The sequence below is a fragment of the Pogona vitticeps genome, chromosome 2 (genome assembly GCF_051106095.1).
Source record: "Pogona vitticeps strain Pit_001003342236 chromosome 2, PviZW2.1, whole genome shotgun sequence".
NCBI classification, from domain to species: domain Eukaryota; kingdom Metazoa; phylum Chordata; class Lepidosauria; order Squamata; family Agamidae; genus Pogona; species Pogona vitticeps.
In genome coordinates, this window is record NC_135784.1 from 38639661 (window position 1) to 38660310 (window position 20650).

At 41.6% G+C, this 20650-nt stretch overlaps 1 protein-coding gene across 8 annotated transcripts in view; it reads left to right on the top strand.

Annotated features, from left to right (window-relative positions):
* Positions 1-20650, top strand: part of PTPRG (protein tyrosine phosphatase receptor type G) — a 717838-nt gene that overhangs the window by 362154 nt on the left and 335034 nt on the right. For all 8 annotated transcript variants that reach the window (XM_020804984.3, XM_020804986.3, XM_020804985.3 and 5 more), the window contains exon 4: positions 18164-18312. In XM_020804984.3, coding sequence (XP_020660643.3) covers positions 18164-18312 — 149 coding nt within the window. The remainder of the gene's footprint in view (positions 1-18163; positions 18313-20650) is intronic.

The following is a 20650-nucleotide window of genomic DNA, read 5'->3' on the forward strand; positions in this document are numbered from 1 at the left end:
CCTGCAAATACATGGGAGGAGCAGCAGTAAACCACTCCTTGAACATACCACATATCTCAAAAACTTGTTAGAATTGCCATATAGCAAAGATTGACATCTTGTTACTTGGTGTAATCGGTTGCACTATATGATGGCCACTGATTTAGTGGGGATTTTGGTGAATGAACTCTTCAGTCGAAGTTCCTTTGATTCAAGTGTGTCAACTCTAGTTGCGATTTACTTAATTGTTGTGAGTTGCAACTGGAATAGGCCCTTTGAATCAACAGAACTTAGACTCACTGAGTCAGTGGACCACTCTAATGCATCTTAATAGCTTTACCAACAGGATATCATCCAGAGAGAACTTTCACACCGTGTGACACAGGAGTTCATGATCTTTTTAATAGTTACAGGAGGCAATTAATGGAATGGTATTTGTGCTTCTAAATATGTATGGTAACTTTGACATCAGTAAAAATCCAGCTGCATCATTTTCTGCTGTAGTTATAAGAGCCATAATACAATTTTAAGAGGTAGTCAACATTTTTGTCCTGTGAAGGTGAGAGGGCAAAGGAGCAGATTACGTTACTTTGTAGAGCATCCTCTGAGATGCCAGATACCTGAGAAATGCATTACAGGAGCATTCGCCTTTATTGAGCGCTTCCGGTGTGGCAAGGTTCTGGTCAAGGAAACGATTCATGCTTTTCTTAGCCTGTAATAAATCTGAAATTAAATCCATGCTTTCTCCCAATTCTGCTGTGTGCACTGAGTTTTGTTATCACGTTTAATCCCCTTCCCATTTTTACACACCCTGGAGTATGATTTTCATTCAGCATTCTCATTGCTGCAGTAGCTTACTGGCGCTTTGGTGTTTTTTTTTTTCTTCCCACATTGTTACAAACACTTGCCTTTCTTCCCACTGACTTATTATAATTACGCTGTGCAGACATTTTCTGGGAAATAAACTGCACTGATTTCAAGATCGCACTAAATTTTATGCCCAACATAATGGAATGTATCAGCAATATCACATTGTGTCATAGGAATTTTCTAATGTTCCTGCAAATTCCTGTTGGATTTGGAAAAACTTCCTGTTAGAACTTATTATATTGTTTTATTTTAATTTAATTCTTATTACTTAAATTGTTGTTTGTTTGTATTCGCGAAGGCTTTCACGGCCGGGATCTAATGGTTGTTGTGGGTTTTTCGGGCTTCTTGGCCGTGTTCTGAAGGTGGTTCTTCCCAACGTTTCGCCAGTCTCTGTGGCCGGCATCTTCAGAGGACAACGCACAGTTTGCTGTCCTCTGAAGATGGCGGCCACAGAGACTGGCGAAACGTTGGGAAGAACCACCTTCAGAACACGGCCAAGAAGCCCGAAAAACCCACAACAACCATGTTGTTTGTTTGTTCTTATTTTGATTTTATAACTATTATGTTTATTGTTTTGAATTGTCCATGTTTAACATGTAAACTGCCCAGAGTGGCTTGGCAGCCAGATGGGCAATCTAGAAGTCAAACAAACAAACAAACAAATAAGTAAGTGAATGAATGGATGAACGAATGTATTCTCAAAGGCTTCCGCGGCCAGGATTCTATGATTCTTGTAAGTTTTTCGGGCTGTTTGGCCATGTTCTGGACATTTTTCTTCCTAACATTTTCTCAGTCTCTGTGGCCAGCATCTTCAGGGGACAGGAGTTAGAACTCTGTCTGTGCTCTGGTGTAGAATGTGGCAAAATTGAATATTTGTAGCTGTGGGATCAGCTTTTTGTCCTTTTCAGGAGATTGGGTGATTATGGTAATCAGGGTGTTTTTTGTTATGGGTATATTGTTGTGATAAGGGGGAAGATGATATGTCACTGTGATTGATGGGTGTCGTTAGCTAGTCTTTGTGTGCAGTGATCACTGGTCCTTGTGGCTGGGTAGAGTTTGTTAACCTTGAAGAATCAGCTATGATTAGCAAGAGATGCCAAAACAGAACAAAAACAAACAAACAAACAAAAAACAAAAAACAAAAAAACCACACATTCTTCAGCTATGTGCATAGCAAAAGACAGAGAAAATATATAGTAGTTCAGCTACTCGGTGGAGATGGAAAAATTATAACAGATGACAAAGACAAGGTAGAAGTGCTCAGTTCCTACTTTAGCTCTGTCTTTTTCCGAAAAACAGTCTATGGGCCTTCAGGCTAATGTGAAATACAAAATGGAGGGGACGGGACTGCAGATTGAACTCAGTATGCAAATACTTAAGGAATACCTGGCATAAATTTATGTCTGACGTAAATATTAGGGAAAATTCTGGAGCAGACTATAAAGTGGTCAGTCTACAAGAACATTGAAAGCAATGGAGAAGCCAAAATGGATTTGTGAAGCCAAAATCTTGTGAAGTGAATCTTATTTTATGTAATTTATTTTTTTTAAACTGGATAAACTTTCTGGTAAATGGTGGGAATGCTATGGATATAATATATCTTGACTTTAGCAAAGCCTTTGACAAAGTGCCCTATAATATTATGATTGGCAAGCTAACTTGGATGGACTTGATAGCACAACTGTCATGCAGATTCACGGTTGGTTACAGAAACACAGAGATGCTCATCAACAGCTCCTTCTCAAACTATGTTGCTCAGTCCTGGGCCTGATAACTCATCAACATTTTTGTTAATGACTGGATGATTAATTGAAAGGAATGCTTATCAGATTTGCAGATGACAGAAAGTGGGATGGAATAGCTAATACCTTGGAAGACAGAAGCAAATTTTAAAAAGTTCCTGATAGGCTCAAGCACTGGGCTGAAAACAACAGAATGAGATTTAACACCTTTAGTTTAAAGGTGTTTAAAGGTGTTTAAAATCTTTACACCTATGGGGAGAAAAACCCTAAACACTCAGTAACAAGATGGGAGATCCTTAGCTCAGTAATATGACGAGTGAGAAGGACCATGGTAGATCAGTGTTGTAGATTACAAGCTGAATAAGAGCCAACAGTGTGATGTGGCTGCTAAAACAACAAATGCCATTTTAAGCTGAATTAATAGATAATGTAGTCTCCAAATCTCATGAGGTACTGGTTCTCATCTATTCAGCACTAGTTAGGCTTCAATGAGATGGTTGGACAGTGTCATCGTAGCTACCAACATGAATCTGACCCAACTCCAGGAGGCAGTAAAAGACAGGAGGGCCTGGCGTACTCTGGTCCATGGGGTCACGAAGAGTTGGAAATGACTAAACATCACAATTCAAGAGGGATTCAGACTAACTGGAATAAGTTAATAGGAGCATAACAGGGCTGATCAGGGGACTGGAAATGAAGTCTTATGAAGAAAGATTGAAAGACTTTGGCCAATTTAGCTTTGAGAAAAGAAGACCCTGGGAAGATACAATAGCACTTCTCAAATACTTGAAAGACTGTCATACAGAGGAGGGGCAGGATCTATATTCAGATTCCAGAGTACAGAATCTGTAAGAATGGGTTCAAGTTACAAGAAGCCAGATTTCAGTTGAATATCAGGGGAAAAAAACTTCTTGACTGCAATATGACAATGGAGCCAATTACCTCAGGAGGTGGTAAGCACTTCAACGCTGGAGGTATTCAAGAGAAAATTAGACAACCATGTGTCAGATTTTATCTCCATATCTGTTCAATATGTACGCACAACATATGATATGGAAAGCTGAATTGACTCAGAAGGAGGAGGAAAAATTGATGGAAGAAACATCAATAATTTAAAGACATGCGGATGACATCATCTTAATAGCAGAAAGCAGCAAGGACTTGAAATAAGTTCTGATGAAAGTGAAATAAACGCCAAAGCAGGACTGCACTTGAACATTAAAAAGGCAAAATATGATGACTGCAGAATAACATTGCAACTTTAATGCTGAAATGAAGAAATTTAAATAGTTACAAGATTTTGTATACCCTAGGTCAGTCATCAATCCAGATGGAAATTGTAGTGAAGAAATCAGAAGACTGAGACTCAAGTAGGGCTGCAATGAAGGAATTGGAAAAGATAATCAAGGGTAAGGATGTGTCACTGGAAATCAAGGCCAAGATCATTCACTCTATTGTATTCCCAATTACAGTGGTGCCACGCTTTACAATTGCCCCGCATTACGCTGAAACTGCAGTACGATGACATTTTTGCGATCGCTTTTGTGATCGCAAAACGACGATTTTCGGGCAGCTGATCTGCAGTTTCAAAATGGCCACCGGGTAAATAAAATGGCTCCCCGCTGTTTTCTGGGATGGATTCCTCGCTGCACAGGCACCGAAAATGGCCGCCCTGTGGAGTATCTTCACTGGACCGTGAGTTTCCAGCCTATTGGAATGCATTGAAGGGGTTTCAGTGTCTTTCAATGGGCTTTTTATTTTCGCATTACAATGTTTTCGTTCTACAGCGATTTTGTCGTAATGCGAGGCACTAGTGTACTTTTTATGGGTATTAAAGCTGGAGAGTGAAGAATGCGGACATGAAGAAAATGGATTTATTTGAAATATGGTGCTGGAGGAGGGCTTTGCAGACTCCCTGGACTGCCAAGAAGATGACCGAGTGTTTCATAAATCAAATCAAGCCTGAACTTTCTCTGGAAAGAAAAATGACAAAACTGAGGCAATTTGGGTACATCATGAGAAGGCAAGATTCACTGGAAAAATACAATAATGCTGGGAAAATGTGAGGACAGAAGTAAATAGGAAGACCAATATGACATTGATTGACTTCCTAAAGGAAACCACAGGCTTGAGTTTACAAGAGCTGAGCCATGGCTGTTGGGGACAGGGCATTCAGTAGAATATTCATTCATAAAGTCACTGTAAGTCAGAGGTGACCTTCACTTTCACTAAGAATTGTAAGAAGAAAAAGGTTTTCCATGCACAGTCATAGTAACTATGACCAAAGACAGAACATTTCAAGATCATCATCATCACCATACCTTTACTGGCATAAAAATATATAATAAAACACAATGGTAAATGAAGAACCGATAGACAAATAATCAAAATTTATAGTAGAGGGTACATAAACAAGTGCAGTTCCAAGAGAGGAACTGTCAGAACCCTTTTAATTGAGAAAAATTAGCTTTTGAGGAATTAAAATTAAATTCTAGCTAGGAGTGGTATCATTCTTTCTCAGCCTAGCTGAGGATTTATTCCAAGGAAAACAAGAGTCCGTCTCCCTTGAGCACATATATTCTTCTCTGAGCACCAAGTCTTTACATAAAACGTCTTCCCATGGATTCTATATCTCTCCTGGACAAGAGTCCCAATCTAGCAGTTGTTCACCTGAGACTGAAAAGCAGTTTCATTTTGATTGTTTTCCAATTTCTCCCTTTTTTTCCAACCTCTTTCTTTTCTTTGCAACTTTTATGTTCTTACTTATTTAAATTTCTTTTAATCCATCAGTTTAAACAATCCGCATTCCTTTTCGTATAGTACTGGCTTTTTTGTCAATTTTTTTTGGGGGGGGGTGTCTTAATACTTTTAATTTTCTTCTGAGTTTCGCTCTTCCCTTTTTTAGCCATTTTATTAATTTCTGTGGGGAATACACGAGGGATTCCTGTCAGTTTTTTTTGTTTATCCTCTGGGCTTGCACAACACCGCCTCCAGATCTCTTCACCCTTGAGCTCTTTTCTTTAAGGATGCTGTTCTCAGCCAGCCATTTTAGCAGTCTATTGGTTTCAGAGAGAAGGTCTTTAACCAGAGTTAACGTCCCATGCATTGAGAGAAGACATCCTTAAAGAACTAAGGTTGTAATATCCACCAGATCTCTGTTTGAATGCAGATAGACCGGTGATTACAAGTTGACCTCTTGAATTCTCTGCTCCATGCAATTTCAGTGCTCTGTTTTTGCATAAGTTCATTTCACATTGCTTCCTTAAATGAGAGTTGAACTTTATCAGCTTGTTGCAGTGCCTTCCAAGAGGGCATATACTCTATTTTAAGCAGCTCTTGGGCCTGGTTCATCAAAAGTTGCAATGACTTGGGCTCTTGAATTATCTCTTTAAAGTGAACAGACCATTTCATCTTGAGCTAACACGCACCGGTCGCACATATTCACCGCCTGTTGATTCTTCTTGTCCTTCTTAAAATACCTGGTGATTTTGATTTGCTTTTTCCTTCCTTTCCTTGGAAGGAGATGACTGTGTGCATCTGGCGCCCTTCCCAGGTCTCTGTACGTTTTCCTGGTAAACACCATGGCTCAGCCTTAGTATAATCTTCACTATTCCTTTGTTGACAGCAGTAAATTCCAATTTTACCAGCCAGTCCCGCACAACTCCAAACAATTTTCCTTCACTAGCTTCCAAAGAAGGTACTGTAAACATTTCGGCAGAACCCTTTTAATCTAATCATTGAGTTAAACAATTATGTATTTTATCATCTACTGTATTCATTTTTAAAAAATGATCTAGCCCCATTTTATTTATTTATTTATTTATTTTTATCTATCTATCTATCTATCTATCTATCTATCTATCTATCTATCTATCTATCTATCTATCTATCTATCTATCTATCTATCTATCTATTTATTTATTTATTTATTTATTTATTTATTTATTTGACTTATATCCCGCCCATCTGATAAGTCTATACCACTCTGAGTGGCTAACAGCAACATATATAGAATTATAATAACATAAATCAAAAATATCAATTAACAAAACATAATATAAATCATAAATAATAAATAGATAAGGAAAGTCAGATAAATTAAATTAGATTAAATGCTGGCAGGAGGGAAGGCCTTAACATAGAGCCATGTTTTTAGTTGAGTTTTAAATGTACCCAGGGTAGGGGCCGCGCGAATCTCAGGAGGGAGATTGTTCCAAAGGCGAGGAGCCACCGCTGAGAAGGCCCGGTTTTGCGTCTTCTCCCTCCGGGCCTCCCTCAGCGTCAGGCTCCTCAGCCTCACCCCCTGGCTCGCGTGGGTGGTCCGGGTAGAACTTGGTGGGTGAAGGCGTTCCACCAAATATCGAGGTCCCAAACCGTTTAGGGCCTTATATGTGAGCATTAAAACTTTGAAGTCGATACGGAAACGAATGGGCAGCCAATGCAGTCTAGCCAGGATAGGAGAAATGTGATGGTATTTTCTCCCTCCAGTGAGGAGTCTGGCTGCTGCATTCTGCACCATCTGAAGTTTCCGTATCAACCTCAAAGGTTGGCCCACGTAGAGCGCGTTGCAGTGATCTAATCTTGAGATTACGAGCGCATTTACTAAGGTGGTGAGCACCCCCGTGTCGAGATAGGGCAGCAACCTGGCAATCCGCCAAAGGTGGAAAAAGGCGGAGCGGACCACCGACGCCACCTGTGTTTCCATGGTAAGCGTCGGGTCCAAGTGTATGCCCAAGCTGCGGACCCCACTCGCTGGAGCCAGGGTCGCCCCCCCAAACGAAAGAGAGCCAACCAAGCCACCAACCATGGGGGGGCCCACCCTCAGGACTTCCGTCTTGTCCGGGTTCAGCCGCAGGCCATTTTCCTGCATCCATTCCAGTACAGTCCCCAGGCAGCGCTGAAGGGACAGGACGGCATCACCTGCAGTTGGTAAAAAGGAGATGTAGAGCTGGGTGTCATCAGCATACTGGTGACACGACGCTCCACACCCCATGATGATCCCAGCTAGCGGCCTCATGTAGATGCTAAATAGCATTGGGGAGATAATCGACTCCTGTGGAACCCCACAGTTGGAGTTCCACGGGGCCGAGACACTCTCCCCTAGCTGAACTCTCTGGGGTCGGTCCTCCAAGAAGGAGCGGAGCCAGGCTAACGGCAGGCCACCGATTCCCAGCTCGGAGAGTCTCCCCAGGAGGATACCGTGGTCGATGGTATCAAAGGCCGCCGAAATATCGAGGAGGACCAACAGAGACGTTTTGCCCCTGTCAGCCTCCCTCAGGGCGACCAATGCCGTCTCTGTCCCGTGGCGTGGCCTGAAGCCCGACTGGAATGGATCCAGGAGAGCCTGAAGCTGGTCTGCCACCACCCTCTCCACCACTTTGCTCATGATAGAAATATTGGCGATGGGTCTATAATTGCCAATTTCGTCCGCCGCCAAAGTAGGTTTCTTTCGTATGGGCCTAATGAGTGTCTCCTTGAGGGCAGGCGGAAACCTGCCCTCCAGGAAAGGCCCATTTATTATTGCTGTGGCCCATTCAGTTGTTTTTGGCCTGGCTGCTTTGATTAGCCAGGCCGGGCAAGGGTCCAAGGAGGAGGTGGTGGCCCGACAGCGATCAAGCACCCTGGCCACTGAGTCAGGTGTTACCGGCTGAAAACAGTTAAAAATAACCGGGCAAGATGGAGCGCTGGACATCTCAGCTCGATTCACTGCATTCAAAAAAGGAGAGAGCTCCCGGCGGATGGCCTCCACTTTAGATTTAAAAAATGCTGCAAATTGGTCCGGTGAAAAACTAGGGGGAGGCCCATCTCCCGGATAGGTCGCGCACTATACGGAAGAGCTCCGCCTGCTGGCTGGACGCTTCGCTTATCCGGTTAGCGAAGTATGATCTACATGCAGCCTTCACCTTATTCAGGTAAAGGTTAGTTGCGACCTTGACAGCTATCCAGTTGTTATCCGTCGGATTCTTCCTCCATCTACGCTCTAGCCTTCTCCTTATTCGCTTTATCGCCCGGAGCTCCTGATTGAACCAGGGTGCCGGACGATTTCTGCGCCGGAGAGGGCGTTTGGGCGCGATTGTGTCTACTGCCCTGGTGGCAGCGGTGGACCAGCTGTCCACCAGGACGTCGACAGGAGCGCTAGCCAAGTCAGCCGTAATCCCTCTCATGGCATCCTGGAAACCAATCGGATCCAGTAGTCTTCGAGGGCGGGCCATAAAAATAGGCCCCTGCTCCCTGCAGAGGGGGAGGGCCACTGTGAGGTTACATTTAATCAGGTGGTGATCTGACCATGACAAGGGGACTGACACCAGTCAGAGGTAGATGGCCACAGTCCTGAATTAGGGACTCTGTCCCTCTTTTGCTTTATGCAGATTATGCAGTTATTCTATCCAGGACTCTGGACACTGGTTTGAAAACATCTCAACTTGATACAGAGGTATTTGCAGTATTCTTTGGAAATTAGTTAATGTGGAAATTGCCAAATAAATAAATAACATTAGTCCTATGGGATGGTTAGTGCGTTAGTATTCAGTTGACCTTATTTTTATTTTTAATCGCCTAGAGTATTTAAATGGACTTAGTATTTAAAAGACCACTTAAAAGCACTGAGGGACGTGGTGGCACTGCGGTGAGGGACGTGGTGGCACTGTGGGCTAAACTGCAGAAGCCTGTGCTGCAGGGTCAGAAGACCAGCAGTCGTAAGATTGAATCCACGCGACGGAATGAGCGCCTGTCGCTTGTCCCAGCTCCCGCCAACCTAGCGGTTCGAAAGCATATAAATGCAAGTAGATCAAAAAGGACCACCTCAGTGGGAAGGTAACAGCTTTCTGTGTCTAAGTCGCACTGGCCATGTGACCACGGAAGATTGTCTTCAGACAAAATGCTGGCTCTATGGCTTGGAAATGGGGATGAGCACCACCCCCTAGAGTCGGACACGACTGGACAAAAATTGTCAAGGGGAACCTTTACCTTTACCTTTACCTTTAAAAGCACTAATTTAAATTCTGGTCCTTTATTTGACAGAAGAGAGATTTTGAGATCCATTGCTGGATTATTGTGTACTTTGATTCACTACCTAAGGAAGGAATTGTACACAGATAAACAAAAAACCTTGCCAAGTACTTACTTCGGCTGGTTATTAGCTCACTCTGCATATCACAAACATGGATGCTTTATGTAGCTTTGTGCTCAGTGCCTTGGCAAGGATCCACTCGCCTAATAGCTAAGCATAAGCAGTATTAAAATACTTTGATTTTTCTTTTCATTATGCATTCATGAAAGCTTGTTGCCACATTTTCAACAGGCCAAATGTTCTTATATACTGTTAAGTCATTTCCAGTTCTTGGCAATCCTATGAATTACTGACCTTCAGAAGTTCCTGTCATTCATAGCCCTGCTTGAGCTCTTTCAGACCAAGGGCCACAGTTTCCTCTGTTCATCCAGTCATGTTAGGTCTTCCTCTTTCCATACTGTTTTTGCATTTTCTTAGCAATATCGTCTTTTCCAATGAGTCTTACTTTCTTATGATATGTTCAGAGCATGGTTGCCTCAATTGAGTTGTTTTAGCCTCTAGTGAGAGTTCTGGCTTGATTCATCTAGAACCCACTTATTTCCCTTTTCCAGTAGTCCATGGTATCCATAAACACTACATTTTCAATAAAGCAAGCTTTTTCTTGTCACTTTCTTCTTTGCTGAGTAGTTTTCACATATCTGTATAGCATTTGAGATTACCACTTTCCCTAGTGCATGTTATCTTCCCATAGTAAACTCCAGGTACAATAGTTTCAGTTCTGTCATTTTTGCTTCTTGAAATAGTTTGGATTTAATTTGTTCAGCATCCATTGATTTTTCTTTATGATGGTCCACAGTATCTGTAAAATCCTCTTTCAAAATCACATTTTTGTACTCTTAGCTTTCTTCAACTGTATAATTATTGGGGATACAGTGGTGCCTTGCAAGACGATGTTAATTCATTCCGTTGAAATCGCTGTCTTACGAAAACATCGTCTTGCGAAACGAAAAAGCCCATTGAAATGCATTTAAACTGGTTCAGTTAGTTTCAATGGACTGGAAACTCACAGTCCAGCGAATATCCTCCATAGGGGTGGCCATTTTCGCTGCCTGTAAAGCGGGGAATCCGTCGTGAAAACACAGCGGGGAGCTATTTTGCACAGTGGGCGGCCATTTTAGAACTGCCAATCAGCTGTTTTTGAATCATCATTTAGCGAAAAATCAGTTCCCAAAGCAGGGAACCGATCATCGTTAAGCGAATTTTCCCCACAGGAACATCGTTTTGTGATCGCAAAAGCGATTGCAAAAACTTGATCGTAAAGCAGTTTCGTCGTTTAACGAGGCAATCGTTAAGCGACGCACCACTGTATCATACTATGGATGATCTTGACTCCAATGACACATCATCATACTTGAGGATCTTGTGTATTTCCTTTACAGCTGTGCTTTTAAGCCTATCAAATTCTGATTGTAGTCTCTATTTGGATTTAAGATTGATCTCCTTAATGATTGCTGTTTCTTCACTGTCAATATTAAAGTTATGTGATTATTCTGTCACCATTGTTTTGCTGTCTTTTCCTCAGTAATCACTGTCAGTAAGATGATGCCATATCTTAAATTACTGATGCTTCTTCCCAATTGCTATGTACAGACTTCATATACTCATCCTTCATCTGAATCTAATCCAGCTTTCCATATGAGAGGTTTTGTATACATACTGTATTGGTCAGACAGGAAAATGAAATGCACCCTTGTCTGGTGCCTTTGTCAACTAGAAACTATTCTGTTTCTCCATAGTTGGCCCTAATAGTAACAGTCTGTCCTAACAGTCATAATATTATGCATCAGGGCAATCAAATACTGTGACACACCTTTTTTTGTGCGCCTCGTGGCGCAGTGGTTGAACCGCTGTACTGCAGCTAAAACTGTGCTCACGACCTGGGGTTCAAATCCCAGGTAGCCGGCTCAAGGTTTACTCAGCCTTCTATCCTTCCGAGGTTGGTAAAATGAGTACCCAGCTCGCGGGGGGGTGGGGTGGGGGTGGGGAATGTGTAGCCTGCATAATCAAATTGTAAACCGCCCAGAGAGTGCTTGAAGCACTATGGGGCGGTATATAAGCAGCACGCTTTGCTTTGCTTTGCTTTAATATTTTATAATTCTGTCGGGAATGCTTGGATGGAGTTTCCTGCATGGCAGCGGGCTGGACCCAGTGGCCCTTGGGGTCACTTCCAACTCTGTGATTCTATGATTCTAAGTAGCAGTTTTTAAAGTAAAGCTTAAATTTTTAAAAGTAGTGGTGAAATCATTCCAAACCATGCTAATATTTACATTTTACAACTCCAAATTCAAGCCATACTCGGGACAAATTTTAAAATTTGGGGTATGCATATTTGTGACTTAGCGTCTCACCTATCAAATGTTAGATATATTTTTTATAAAATGATGGGCTAAATCCAGTTTTAAATGCCATCTTGAGTATGCAGATTTAATGAATAAAACTTTATAATTCAAATTTCTGTAGGGTTTGCTGATTTGTTTCAGTTTACCTACTTGCAACTAATGATTGAGTTTAGACCATAATGGTATATTTGCTGTATTTGTATACTTTATAAGGCATCCCACGTCTTATTCAGTGCTCACTTCTAGTATGCTTTGATTGAAATGATCCATTGCAAACAAGTGATCTATAGGAACACAGACCACATATTTTAGGTCAATGAAATTATTGCAGATAGTATTACAAGGGAAGGCATGTGTGTTCTGTGTATTCACATGTGCACACATGCCTGCACTGTCTGTGGTTGTGTGTGCAATTTTGAGAGCTTGCACAGCCTGAAAAGAGCTACCATTAAATGAACAATTAGATGAAAATTTGGGATTATACATCCCCCTTAATTATCCTTTTAATTATTCATTTAAAACAAGTAAAATGACCCTTGACAGAGTCATAAATGATTTAGTCATCATCAAATATTTATACAATGCAGCTGAATCCCTCCGTGCATTGTAACAGATTCACAGGAGCCTTGATGGACTGTCCATAGAGGACCTCATACTTTCCAAACTTCTTGAAATGCCTTCCTCTGTGTGGCAGCCTATCATTCTTGCACAAATGTCCCTCAGTCCCTTCTGATACAGGCAACCCACCAAAAAACATAAGCCTCATAAATAAAGATAGCCACCACACTCCCATGACAACGTTTTTAATGCATTTCATTCAGAACTCCATTTGCTAGGTGTCATCATAATACTTTTCTTTCTTTGCATACCCCGAGATATTGTTCTTTTCCTGATATAGTAGTAGCTCTCTTTAAAAATGTTACCATGCTAGTTGCTGTTTGTACCAGCAATTGCATTCGAAAAAGTATAAACTTTGCCGAAAATGAGGTTTTAATGAATGGCTTTCATATGACTAAGCAGAGTTCTAGAACTGATGAGACATGCCGTTATTGAGTATCAGAATCTTTAGTTTCTCCCTTTTCTTAAAACTGTTAAAGCAAAGCAAAGTGTACTGCCTATATACCATCCCATAGTGTTTAAAGCTCTCTCTGGACAGTTTACAGTGTAATTATGCAGGCTACACATTGCCTCCCCCCACCAACGTACCCTCTAGTTTTCAGCTCCACTGGGCAGGGCTCTGTCTCTTGCACCCGCAACTTCATCCCTGCACATGTATGGGACTCCGCGCGCGCCCCCTGTGCACAGGGTTCCATTGTGACTGGAACCTAGGGGTTTGAACGCTATTGCTGCATGGAGGGAGGCAGAGATGTACGTATGGACGTGCCTGGTTTATAGAGAACTTTGCCCCCCCGCCCAAGCTGGGTACTCAGTTTAATGACCTTGGAAGGATAAAAGGTTGTCAGTCTCGAGCCAGAACCTAAGCCGATGATTGAGCTTAAGTTGTGAGCAGAGTCTTCACTGCTGTACTGCAGCTTAACCACTGCATCACGAGGCTCCTGCTGATGCCTGAACACAATGATCTATCTAAGCAGGGGCAGGACTGTTTAGTACTTAAATGAAAGACATAAGGGAACACCAGATAGGGCTAGGAGAAAAATCTGGCTTGAAAAGAGAGAGAGAGCAAGCACTTGCTGCCTTAAAAACATAGAGAACAGTCAGCTTACTGAGCTAGACAGATCAGTGATCCGGCTGCAAAAGACAGCATCCTGTACTCCTGTGGGTGCTTGAAAATCAGCTGATGGAGTGAATATGTTAGAGGCCCTCTGAGAATCCTGATTACTATGTATGTTGGTTTTGTACAGTTATTTTCTTTCCAAAGCATTCTGCCAAAAGCATACTCTCAGTCACGTAGATTTGTTGATTACACAGCTGGAAAATTCAAATGTATGAGAAAATCTCTTTGAATTAAGAGTGGTGGAATTTCATGCAAAGTGCCCTTTGAGATTGCTGTGCCGTCTCTGGCTTTTTATCTCTGCAGCTAGCTGCTGCTAATGAAAATTGACTTGCTTGCTGGAGAGATAAAAACATGTGAAAATCATGCCTGCAAATGGATGAAATAGATTCAGTTTGCACTACAGCTCTGGTGGAGCAGTACAGTCAAGCTCCAAAGCTGGCTGATTCTTACCAGCAAATCTGTTTATATTGTTTGTGTATCATTGCAGGAGAGTGCAGTAATGTTATTGTGCGGCAGATCAAATCAGCATTTTAAAGCAAAAGCGAAGCAAAGTGTGTTGCTTATACAGTGGTGCCCCGCATAGCGACGATAATCCGTTCCGGATATATCGTCGCTATCTGGAAACGTCGCTATACGGGGCAGAAAACCCCATAGGAACGCATTAAACGGAGTTTAATGCGTTCCTATGGGGGGAAAACTCACCGGTAAGCGAAGATTCCCCATCCGTCCTCCATTTTCGCTGCCTCGGTAAGCGAGGGCAGGGTGCGAAAACGCTGCGGGCAGCCATTTTCTTCATTCAGTGGCCATTTTGGAACCACCGATAAGCTGTTCCCAAAACATCGCAATGCGAAGATCGGTAAGCGAAACGCTTACCGATCATCACAATGCGATGTTTTGCCTATTAAAACATCACAATGTGATCGCAAAAGCGATTGCAAAATCTGCATCACTATGCCGATTCATTGTTAAATGGTGCGCTCGTTATGCGAGGCACCACTGTATACCGGCCCATAGCACTCAAAGCACTGTCTGGACAGTTTACAAGTTACTTATGCAAGCTACGCATTGTACCACCAACAAGCTGGGCAGTCGTTTTACTGACCTTGGAAAGATGGAAGGCCGAGTCAACTTTGAGCTGGCTAGCTAGGACTGAAGCAGATTGTAAGCGCAGTTTGGGCTGCAGCACAGTGGTTTAACCACTGTGCCATGAGATTCTATGAAGCAATTCTAAACAATATAACTTTGAAACAGGACTTTGAAACAGCACCACGTCTGCCACAGATGTAGCATAGAGTTTATTCTTCCTCTGTGCCAAATTTGGTGAAATGTGGGGAAAAAGGTTTCAAGTTACGATTTTTTTAAAAAAATAATACTATCACTCCATGCAGAAATACCGCTGACAGTAGTGAAGATCTTGACTGCTGCCATTGGTGTTGTCAACATTCAGGCTGCCCTTTGCAGTGTAAAGCTTGACACTCTTTTTCCTGCTGGCAGTGTGGACACCATATTGTGCAGCAATATCAGGCCATTTCCTGGCTCTTTGAATCACGGGTATAGAAGCACAGAGGTTTTTTGAGGAACTGAATTTTACCAAGAAGCCAGCTATCATTTACATTTACAACACTGGTTGGACCATGTATGAGACTGAAAACACCAAGTGAGTAGCCTAGCATTCCAGTGCTGTGTGAATTTGTGTGTCCAGGGAAACTGTGGGTTCTGTTTCTGGTTTGCATGGAGTGACATACATATTGCTCTGTAGATTTTGCTCTCTAAATGAAGTCCATCGTACTTCTGAATGTAAGCACACAGACTCTTTAATACAGTGGTCCCCAACCTCGGTCCTCCAGATGTTCTTGGCCTTCAACTCCCAGAAATCCTGGCTGGCAGAGGTGGTGGTGAAGGCTTCTGGGAGTTGTAGCCCAAGAACATCTGGAGGCTCAAGGTTGGGGACCACTGCTTTAATACACAAAACCTCAGTGGCATCTTAGCCCTTAAGTGTATTCTGAAATAAGAAATGGGGCATGCTGTAATTTGGGGAACATTCCTGTTGGGGATTCCTTCCAGCCAGCTAGCCAGCCAGGCCTTCTCATGGGATACTCCATTCAATTTTTATCCCACCTCAGTACAGGTACTTATTTGCTTGCTGGCTTTTTTTTTATTTTATTTCCGTATTCCACCACACCCGTACCCATCACTGTCAGCGTTCCAGGACTATTGACGGCTTCGGTATTGCTCTGTTAGTTTTTATATGAAATATATATGTTTATTTATTTATTTATTATTTATTTATTTATTTATTTATTTATTTATTTGATTTATATCCCGCTCATCTGGTAAATCTATACCACTCTGAGCGGTATGTTTATAAAATCTGCAGACCTTGGAATGACTCAGAGCCTGCTATGCTTTTTACATGGCTGATTCCATTCAGTAGAATCATGATGAAATGTTAAGGGGCAAAGCTATTAACAATTATTTTAATGCAGCATTAAATTGATCCCAGGTAGAAATTCTTTGGGGACAATTTTGATTTTGTTAAACCACTTGGTATAGTACTAATGGTAACATAATCTGGAAAATATGGCTACCCTGATGAGCAATACCTGTTTACAAAAAAAGTACTGCTGAGGGCAGGGAGTAGCTGTGATTAAAGGCCAACATACAAGAGAGAGAGGGGGGAGAGAGAGAGAAATTATTCAGGATCAGTCCATTATATTTCATACCTTCCCTTTGGAACATTGCCAATAGGTATTAACATGTAGATGAAATGTGCCAATAGCATCGAGCTGGGAGGTTTTTTATCAGCAGAAATGAGAATCTGACAATTATGTGGGTGGGAATAGAATTATCTGATACACTGGAGAAACAGAAAAGGCATTCAGTGGAAGAGCGAAGAGCATGAGATTATGCACCTTGAAGACAAATTCTATTTTATATCTTCTGGGACTCATTGTTTTGAATGAGAGAAGGGGAACGATGTCGCAGGCGGTCTCAAGATGCCAAAGAACTGCCGTTGTGGCACAGCCAATAAAAGGAAAGACACAACTTTGGAAGCTCTTAAACAGGTTAAAAGGCCTTTGGGAGAGACAAGGAAGCACTCCCTTTTCTTTCCAATATTCGGTTATGGCCTCCTTTGGACCGAGTTTGGAAATTTACTTTTAAAAAGTACTTACTCAGAATTATAGTCCCAGTGACCCACTACTATTAGATGCTGTGGAATTTCCCTTTTAAAAAAAAAGGGGGGGAAGAATGGTATCACTCTGTTTCTGAAAAATAACGTAAGTAGTTACTTTTGTGTGATGCAGGGCAGCAGGTGTGACCTGGTGGGTACATGTGTGCCCCAGGGGTGTTTATGCAGTCATCCAGCACTCGGGGGGGTTTCTCAGCCCCTCCCCCCAGGAACCCTTCCAAAATTTAAAACATTGCTCAGAAAGTTCACTTGTGCCTTCCAGGGAGCATGGGGTGACATTGCCCGTATTAAAAAAAATTTTTTTTTTAACTTAACCTCATTTACACAACTAATACACTTAACGATGAACATATTTAAATGTGCATTTAGCTTCTTGGGCTACGACCCTCCTCTCTTGCTCCCCCCTTCCATTGGGAGTGGCCCTGCTGGAATTGTCATTCCATATTTTAGCAACTTGTTCAACAGGTCTCCGTGTTTTTTATTCAGTGACATGAAGCCCAGTACAGAAACATTCCATTATTTTCTAAGGCCATATTCCTGTAGCTATAAAATTAGTTTTAGAAGTTGCAGTTACACGGGAAGAGGACGTTGTCCTTTTTTCAGTTGCAATAGTAGTTTAATTTAGTTATATCTTAGTTACTAGGAAATGAATTACATTAGGATCCCCTTATCCTCTGGGAATTGGTTCCAAGGTGCCCTGTGGAAACTGAAAACCATGGATAATAACAAACACTCTTTCTATATAAGCATGGTAACTAGAAAAAAAAAAGAAGGAATATTTTCACATGCATTATTAGAACTGGCCACTAAAGGATGACAGAGACCATGCTAGATATTCTTCACTAACAAGTATTCATAGCACTATCTCTGGCTCCCTGTAGTGGCCGGTTCTGATAATACATGTGCAAATAGTTTTTTCTGGATTTTTGTTAATCTTTTACTATTTTTAATATATTCAGATTGTGGATAAGTGAATCAGTGAATACTGATCCCGTGGATAAGGGGCTCCTACTCCTAATTACAGGTAGATTGTAGTTTACGAATAGTTATTTCCAGGTTTGGAATTTGGAATACCAAGTCTATGTCTGTGCTGTCTTTCCGTTTAAGCAGTTCTTCGAACAAAGATAAATGGAAATACCATCCATTCGATAATTGTTTATAAAAACATTTCAGTTTTTCCAGTCTCCTTTTATTTATCCTGCAACTTCTTTCTTTCTTTTCTTTTTTCCCCTTTTCCAGTTGCTATCCTCTTAAAGGATGATTATTTCATCAGTGGTGCTGCGCTACCAGGCAGATTCAAAGCGGAGAAAGTCGAGTTTCACTGGGGTCAGAGCAGTGGGTCATCCGGATCAGAGCACAGCATCAATGGGAGGAGATTCCCAGTAGAGGTAGGTTGAATACGGTTGAATTGATACTTTATAATGAAAAGCATTTTCTCAGAAATCCATGCCATGTTCTGCAGTGTGTGTACCTTGTTATGATTCTCTTTATCTGTTCTTTGTGTTTATTGAACATTTTATTTCCTGGTTTGAATTTAAAGTATAACATGAAATGATGTGCACAGAAATAGGTATCAGCATCTGATTCTCACATTTTACACCCAGCAATGCTAGTAACAGTGAATGCTAGCATGCTGTGCTTCAGGCCACTAGACCTTGTGTTGCAAAAGGAGATTGACGACGAGTATTGTCATCCGCAGTATCATCTTGCACAATGATGTCATCTGTAGTAGTTAACATTTCACCATACTGTTGCAAATGGACCGATGGGTTTGAAGACAAAGAGTTACTAAAACAGATTATCTGTGTTAAAGCCTTCTCCCTTTTCTTGCCGTTAGCACCACATAGACCCAAAGATGTGACTGTTATTTAATTCTGTAATTTAGAATTTCAACCGCTTAATATATAAAATTTGAGTTCAAGGTATGTGGTTTGTAGTGATATAGAAATGTAGAAATATTGGCTGCAGTCCTGTTGGTGCAGGTCCACTTGGGTCAGCCTGATGGCATCATCAGCTGTGTCCTGTTATCTTTCATTGGAAGTCTCCTATTCCTCCCCCTCAGGTTCTGAGGCTCCCTAAGGGATCCCTTGCATCATGGAGAAGCCTTTGGGAGTCTCAGGATGGTGGGGAGCCTTTAATGTCCAAAAATCACTGCTATCTGATTATGTGGGTTGCAACTCACAAAAAGTTTATGATAAATGATTTTTGTTATTCTTTCAGGAGATTAAACACATGTGTTTATCGCTTACATTTACTTTATAAATGAATAGTTTTCTGTTTCCTTGGCTTATCACTCAAATGTTCAGAAATGGTTATTTTGTGGGAGGAGTGCTTTGTTTGATTTCCTTGCCCATGACCATTAGGCACAACTTAATAGTACTGGTGAAGATGATATGTCCCTTCTTTACATGTTTATTTTATGCATCTGAGCACGCTAGCAGACATTTTCCATCTAGATGAAAATTGCAGTCTAAGCTTGACGGGATAACCAAAATTGAATCTTTAGGGCATGACCCTTGCACAGCACTGCGCAACAGTTCAGAAGCTTCGTCTTCCTTGCCTTTGCCAGGGGTATATTCTTAATAGCAATAATCATGCAAGAGTGAAATATAGCTGACTGTTTGTAATGAAATAGTCAAGTCTAGCTTAACCTAGATAATGAATAAAAATACTGAACTGGAATAACTTGCTCACAATGATGTAGTCCTGTGGAATACTTGTGGTTCATTTGTGAGGCCTTAGCATTTATAATCCTTTGTAAAATGAAGGAATTCTATACAGGTCAGTAATACAACATAAAGGCAGCTTGTAAAGAGGTACATTCCTGTGCCTTGGCAAGTACCTGAGAAGGTGGAATTCTAGAAAGACTAGGAAGTAATGGGTATGTGAAAAGAATTACTGCAAAAATAAAAGCGTTATCTGAAGAAAAAGTATTCCAGTTTGGTAATCTCATAAATGAAACCTTTGAGAATAACAATTTAGGAAGTGTACACTCTGCTCACTTGGCTGCTACTTAGCCTTAACACTTTCCAGAACTGATTCCCCAATGTATTATGCATAAGGGCTACCTGACTACCCTTCCAGCATTTCGTCTGTCATGCTAATTGTAGTTCAACATGCAGGGACTTGTTGCGCTGCTAATTACCTGACAATGAAACTTCATGCCAGAAGGGGCCTTGCTACAGCTTAGCGGCCGTATTTCTAGGAAACCTCTGAAAAAGAAAACAACAGCAGCAGCAATGGTCTGATGATCTTGGAAGGCCCGGTAGATGCAGGTTAAACATTTCTGGAATGGCAGCTAGTACTTTGTCCTCCAAGTTTGGCACAGTTCTGCTGTTGGAGCATTTGAAAGCACAATGTACTTTGAACATAATTGACAAACCAGATGTAGATGGTATGAAGCATGCATTAGTTCCAAAGACTGCTCCCTGGGGAAATACTGCTAAATCTTCTTCACCTTCACAGTCTGCTTAGTCAATGCAGAGCTTACGTGTGCATTTTGCTGGAAAAAAAGAAAAAGGCTTGTTGCTTATTCTTGTCGTAGAGGATGCAAGGGAGGGAAGGCATCACGGAATCCCAAAACTAATTGAAACAACCAGATCTGAGACAGAAACTCACTGTTTGACCATGTTGTTTGTATTTTTATTATCATAGCAAACGTGTCACGTGCTAAGACATTGCAGAGTAATTGGCTTCCCCCAGTGAAGCCCATTGGGATCATATTTT